We start from the raw sequence: 6,796 nt of genomic DNA, 5'->3' as shown, positions 1-6,796 counted from the left end.
CTGCTAACCACCGTCTGTCTTCCCTCTGGTGATGGGCTCTGATCCTGCCACCCCCCCCCCCCCATACACACTCCCACGTGCTCACATGTGCACAAACGGGCGCACACATGCTCGTGCACATACGCACACACGGGCACGCACACGTTCTTCCCCAGCTAATTTCTGTGCCGCAAAGGACAGGCAAGTGGGACCTTCCCTGGGCCGGGGCTTGGCCTGGTCCTTCCCACACAGTCAGACTTGGAAACCCCTAGAAGTTTTCTGATCCAACTGCCGCATAGCTCAGAGGGGGAGGAGGAGACCGTCCCGGGGAGGGGCTGTGACACACCCAAGGTCACACTGTGTGTCAGCCATAAAACCGCTGCCAGGTCGGATCTCCGACCTCTTCCCATGCCCCGCGCCCCAGAGCCTCTCCCGGGCTGGGCGCACACTCAGAACCCGATTGTGCCCGGGGCCCCAGACCCCTCGGGCGGCCCTGGGCTTGGGGCGGGGCCGGCGTGGGATGAGAACCGCCGGGCCCTGACGCCCACCCTGCGGCTCCGCAGTCTTTCAAGGACGACGTGGACCTGAAGCAGGACCTGCGCTGCGAGGCCCTGGACACGCGGGAGGAGTACGAGATGAAGGTGCGCGCGGGGTGGGCGCGGGCGGGCTGGGGAGGAGGGGCGCGGGCTCCCCGCGGGCCCCGGCAGGGGCAGCCGGCCGCGCCCCCACCGCGCCCCTCGTCCCTCGTCCCCAGGACCCCACCAACGGCTACTACAACGTGCGCGCCCACGAGGACCGGCCGGCGTCGCGGGCCGTGCTCTACGCCGACTACCGCGCCCCCGGGCCCGCGCGCTTCGACGGGCGCCCGGCCTCCCGCCTCTCGCACTCGAGTGGCTACGCGCAGCTCAGCTCCTACAGCCGCGCCCCCGCGTCCGACTTCGGCCCCGAGCCCGCCGCCCCCGGGCCGGCCGCCCCGGCCGGCGCCGACTCGGCCAGCACGCTGTCCTACGAGAACTACGACAAGTTCAACCCGCACCCGTTCCCCGCGGCGGCGGGCTACCCCACCTACCGGCTGGGCTACCCGCAGGCGCCGCCGTCGGGCCTGGACCGGACCCCGTTCGAGGCGTACGACCCGATCGGCAAGTACGCCACGGCCACCCGCTTCTCCTACACCTCGCAGCACTCGGACTACGGGCAGCGGTTCCAGCAGCGCATGCAGACTCACGTGTAGGCCCGGGGCCGGCCGGGCGCCTCTGCGGGGCAGAGGACGAGGCTGTCACAGCCGTTCCCTGATATTCAGGGGCGTTGCGCGTCGCTCCCGGCCCGGCCCCGCCTTCGTCCTCCTCCGCCGGCGCGGCAGGTGGGGAGCAGGTCTCCCGGAAACACCCCGTCCCGAGGATGGTGCTCTGTGCATGCCCCAGCCTCCTGGGCCTGCCCTTCCCTCTTCTTCGGGAGGACATGTCTCTTCTGACCTGGGCTCTCTCCTGGCCGCAGCAGGCGGACAGGGAAGCGAAGGTTGTGGAGAGCGGAGGGGACATTTTTTAGCATTCCCATTCTGCCCCACCCCTCTGGTCTCCCCTAAGTGGGCAGGGGTGTGTGGCGATGAGCAGGGGTTGGCCTGGGGGACACGCAGTGGGGCGATGGGGGGAGGCTCAGGCGCAGATATGCGGAGACGCCTTTGCCCGCCGCCCCCCCTCCATTCCTACCCGGGCAGCATCTCTCCTTCCGGGACTGCAGAAGGGACCTCGGATTGATTTTAGGGGTCCACCGAGCAGCCCTGGCGCTGAGTTCAGATCCAGCCCTCATTCAGCTGGGATCAGAGGGCCAGCTGTCCTGGCTGCTCATTGTGGACACCTATGGGCAGAGGACCCAGCTTCTCTGTCCTCTGTGCAGGGCCAGCAGGTTAGATCAGGGTCCCCATGGAGAAGAGAAGGTGGGGGAACCCTGCCCTGACACACCAGCAGGAAGGCTGTGCGCTACAAAGCAGTTTCCAGAACCCCGTCTAGCGGAGCCCCTTCCTTCCCCAGCCAGTCCCGCATCCTGGCTTTCACTCTTGAGCCCATCTGGGGCGAATGGTGAGAGGGTGGGAAGCCTCAGGCTATTTTTCAAAGACAGCAAAAAACAATGAAAACCTCACTTGGGGAAGAAAAAACAAAAGCTGTAGGGAATCCCCCACCCAAAGTCCCAATGGGAAGGGAAGGGGACACCTGTTCACCAGATTCCTAGCACCGTCCATTACTCTGAATTTCCAAGCACTTTGAATCCATTTTTAAACATTCAGGTGGTAAGACCTGTCCCCCACGGGCTCTGACAGGCTTAGGGAGGGTGCCTCGCTCTCAGACTGCTTGTCCTGCCCCCCAGCGGGTCGGGGAGGCCCCCTTCCGGGGGCATGGGAGATAGTCTCTGCAGACAGGTTTTTTGTTAAGTGTCTTTTTTTTCTTGGACCAATCAGATTCCTTCCACTTTCAGTGCCTTGAGTGTCCAGCTTTGGTTGACTGACTCTGTGGGAGGGGGCCCCGGGGGACTGGGATCGCGAGCCCCAGACACGCCGCTAGGTGTTGCTGACTTTCGGGGACGGCGGGTGGGGGGCCTGGAGAGGAAGGAAGGTGGCCCGGGAGGACACTGCAGGCACTCCTGCCCATGCTGTCCCCACACACACATTCCACATGGCCATTCTCAGCCGCCACCTCTGACCAAAGAGAACTGTGCCCCTGCCCCCTTCTCCCGGCAGGCGGGGTCTCTGGGGCGATCCCCGGAATGCGCTTTGCCCTCTCTCCTGGTCACCACTCATTAGTCGTGTTTGCTTTAATGAGTTACATGCTCATCAGCCACGGGCCATCACCACCCCTGCGGATGGCTCTGTGGGGTGACATTCCTCCCCATCTTTGCTGGTAAGGTCCAGCGAATGCCCAGGAAGCAGGCAGCTCCGTGGCAGCCAGGCAGGCTGCCTCTACATCCCCTTCTGCGGCATCAGGGGCAAATCCTGGGTGTCTCTTGGGGGTGGGGGGACATCACCCAGGTTCCAGCTGCATTCTACCCCTACCCCTGGGAGCTGACCCCTCCGTACTGAGTCCTTTATGTGAGCCCCCGGGAGAAGGTCTGCTAAGGATGCAGGTTCCCATGCAGATGAATTCACGCATATTTTGATTCTCTTTGCAGAAACAGAAGCCATGGGTAATCGAACAGTTAAAGTCTAAAGATGGCAATGGCTTCTTAAACAAGAGTATTCCAAAAAATATTCATTTGTATTTGGGGTTTGGCCACATTCTGTTTCCTTTTGTTTGGCTTTGTTTTCGTGCGGGGCCCATTCTGTGGAGATGATGAAGAGGAGGGCCCGAGGTCACCAGCCGGCTCAGCTGACGCTACGGGGACCGTTAGTTTTCAGAAGTCTGTGAACACAGCTTACTTTTCTGCTCTCTGCTCTTGGACGCCGTAACCGGCCACTCCTGGGTATGGAGCGTGCCCAGGGCAAGGCACAGAGAGACACCAGCGCCCCAGGCCCTCTCTGCCCTCTGCAATTTGCACACCGCTCGTCCAATCACCCCCAGAACTGGAGCCTGCCTGTCGGGCCAGACAGAATTGCTTTTCCGCGGAGGGGAAGGCGCCCTTGAACACAGGAGAGCTTTGCCGTTGGAGGCGGGCCTCCTCCAGCAAGGTGCCCGAGTGCGTGGTGTGGTTGTCTCGGTGACCCCGAGCACCTTTGATACACTCATCTTAGTGGGAAGAGTGAGGCACGAGGGGGTCAGGAGATCAGGAGCCTCCTCCTGAAGCTGCCATTGGCTGAGTGACCTGGGCCTAACCTCTTCATGTTTGCCACCCCCGATGTTCTGGCCTTATAACAGGGGGAGGGCTGCACAGCCCTAGAATGATTCTGCTCTTGCTGTATTCATTCGGTGAGGCGGCGGCCCAGCCAGCCCTGGGGAGGAGCTGGGAGCGGAACGTGAGCAGGGACGGGGAGGAGCGGTGGAAGGTTCTCTCTTGAGGAAAGCTTGCGCTGTGGGCCTCTTGTCACAGGTGTTGCAAGCGGGTTTCCCGCAGGGTCTGCTGGATGCGGAACGGCGACGGGAGCTCACCCTCGGCCTCCCTGAGATTGCTGTGGGCTTGTCCTCTGACCATTGGGAGTAGTCGCTCTCGACGGGAGCCCTCTCAGAATTCTGCGGGGTTGGCAAAGGTGTCTGTGGCCCGGGCGGGGCGTGGGGAGTCCTCCAGGGTGCCCTGGTTCCGGGCAGCTTCGAGCGTGGGGCCGGGGGCCGGGGGGGAGTCGGGGCAGCCACCTTCTGTCCTGTCCTCTCGCCGAGGAGGCGAACCTGCCGGCCAGGGTTTCTCGAGGCAGGTAGTGAGCGTGAGCAAGGCTGACCCTCTGTGAGGCCGCTGGTAGAGAGAAGAGGGGAGAGCAGGTGACTCTGGTGATTGTGGGTGAGCTCCTGGGGGCTCAGACTGCGTCCTGATTCCTGGATCCCTCGAAGCCCAGCCCCAGAGTCCTTGTGGGGTCAGGAACGGGGGCCACCAGGAACGGCGGTGCTCCCCAGAACGCCATGCCCGGGGTGGACAGGGTCAGCTTGACCCCCCACCTGCAAGCCCATCGCTCTGAGGGAGGGCCCTGCCCTGGAGCCCCTTTTCCTCCCACGCTCTGTGGGGCACCACAGGCTCTGGGCTCCTTAGAATGGAACCGAATGGTCCCTCAGCCCACCTGACCCGTGCAGGCAGCAGTGCTGGGCCATTCAGGTCAGAAGAAAAGCACATCAAAGTCAAGACCCCGCTTGGACTGAAACGGCTCAGTCGCGGCCTCACTTGGCTGGGTGGACCCTTCCGTCCACAGGGCTGCTCTCCGGGGCCGCCACGACCTCGGAAACCCAGGCTTCCCTACCACTCCAGTGCTGGGCGTCCCTGGCGGGTCGCTGCCCTGTGCCTCGTGTTAGGGAGTCACCCGGAAGGCGTTCGTGAAGCCCCTGCCTCTGGCAGGACCAGTGAAGAGGTGGTCAGCAGACACTCCACAGCCCGAGGGATGTGGTTTGGAAAGGCATCTGTTTTTGTGAAGAGGCTGGGAAACTAGTATTTAAACACCCCCTCCTTTGTCCCTGCCTTCCCCGCCCCCCAGTATCTGCCTCTCCTGGAGGCCAGCCTCCATCCGCCTGGCCTCCTCCTGCCTCCAGGCGGCCGGGGAGAGTCCGGAACCCGGGCGCTGGGGGAGGTTCCCGTTTCCTTGCGTCACTGTGAGGGAGCTCCAGGCCCCGTCCCTGGAGAAGGCTGCGCAGAAGTCACAGGCCATATGGGCGGCTCTGGTAGGAGCTGCCCTTGCAAATAATAACAGGAATAATAATAATAATAATAATCGTAGAACCGTCCCGCTCCCGCCGGCCTCCTGTCCCGCCCCTGGCTGTTCTCGGGCCACAACCACGGGCCTTTTCGAGGGTTGGCAGGCCGCGGGGCCTTCTACTTGTTTCTGGAGACCAGATGCTGCCCCGGGAACACCCCCAGCTCCCGGCCCGGTGGTCACGCTCTCCGCCCCGACCACCCTTGGGGTCACAGCCTCCACTCTGGGCTGCGGTTGAGTTTTCTGCTCCCAAACCCCAATAATAAATGGGTCCATGATGACAATTAAGAGAAAAAAATATTATTTTTGTTAGAACAACCGTCGTAGGTTTTTAGCAATGTGTGTCTGTGTGTCCTCACGCCTTTTCCTATTCTGCCTGTTTTCATTTTCCTTTTTTTTAAATATTATGTACTATATTTTTAGTCTCAAACACACTATATATTATATATATTTAATTTTTTTATATATATAAATATAAATGTTTTTAAAAGTACCATGTTTTGTGTTATTGAAGGCATGAGTAGTTCTTGCTTAAAAGATTGCCTGATTTGGGGTGAAATGGTCACATTTGGGGAAGACAATTGGACTTTGGGGCGGACATTGCAGAGAGGATCTGTGTGGTCCTTCGGGCAGTTACTTATATCTGTGGCTGTCCCGGGCCCTGAGGGACAGAAGCTGGCACCTGGGAGAGGACAGACAAACAGCGGGAGGGCCCGCCACGGGGACATGCACCCGGAACTCTGGGGCCAAAACCGATGATGGGGCAGGTCAGGGGGCGACTGAACCCGGGGTCCAGATCCCGAAGGAACTGGGTGAGGGTGGGAGCCAGATGGGTTCCATTTATTAAGAGGTAGAGGTTTGGGTCAACAGCAGATTTCCCAAGCCCGTGGCCTTCTGGCTCTGAGGGAGGAGAGGGGAGGCCCGCACAGGTCATCCCGCTGAGAACCTGGGAGGCCTGGGGTGTAGTGGCCTCTGCAAGGATTTCTCTTTGGTCATGTCCCAGGACTGTTTGAGGATCACCGGGGGTGGGGGGTGCGGGAAAGGGCTGTTTTCAGATCCTGTTTTTTGAAAGCTATAAATCATCAGAGAGATACAAGGTTTTCTTGTTTGCATCACCTATGTGACCCCCGAGCAAACGGAAGCTGGTCCACGGGAGCCTTTCTGTGTGCAAGGGACACAGGACACAGCCAGAGACAGACGTAGGGATGGGGGAGCTGAAAATACTTGAGAGGTAATGCTACCCGTTTCCGAGACGGTGGCAGGTCCCAGTCAGAGGCCCCACCGCCAGAGAGGCTGGAGCCCTGCGAGCCGTGGGGAGACGCCGTGTCCAGGACCCGAGCCCGTCGGTGGCTGGAGGCGAGTCCCTCCTGGGTGGGAATGGGAGACCCAGGTTCGGGTGGGGCAGGGGGCTGGAGCCAGGTAAGCTGAACTGTGGCAGGTAAAACCTGGCCTGATGGGTGGGGGCAGAAGCAAACGGAGCAGAGTAAGCAGAGAAGCAGAGGA

The 6,796-nt window shown here is 61.1% G+C and overlaps 1 protein-coding gene across 2 annotated transcripts in view; it reads left to right on the top strand.

Moving 5' to 3' along the window:
- KIRREL1 (kirre like nephrin family adhesion molecule 1) overlaps positions 1-3,848 on the top strand; it is an 84,685-nt gene extending 80,837 nt beyond the window's left edge. For both annotated transcript variants that reach the window (XM_059413568.1, XM_059413567.1), the window contains exons 14-15: positions 543-620; positions 734-3,848. In XM_059413568.1, the coding sequence (XP_059269551.1) occupies positions 543-620; positions 734-1,210 (555 nt within the window). In that variant the 3' untranslated portion in view covers positions 1,211-3,848. The remainder of the gene's footprint in view (positions 1-542; positions 621-733) is intronic.
- The last annotated feature ends 2,948 nt before the right edge of the window (positions 3,849-6,796 follow it).

This window comes from Mustela nigripes, chromosome 10, assembly GCF_022355385.1.
Source record: "Mustela nigripes isolate SB6536 chromosome 10, MUSNIG.SB6536, whole genome shotgun sequence".
In the NCBI taxonomy this organism is placed as follows: domain Eukaryota; kingdom Metazoa; phylum Chordata; class Mammalia; order Carnivora; family Mustelidae; genus Mustela; species Mustela nigripes.
This window is presented reverse-complemented; position numbering and strand designations above follow the sequence as displayed.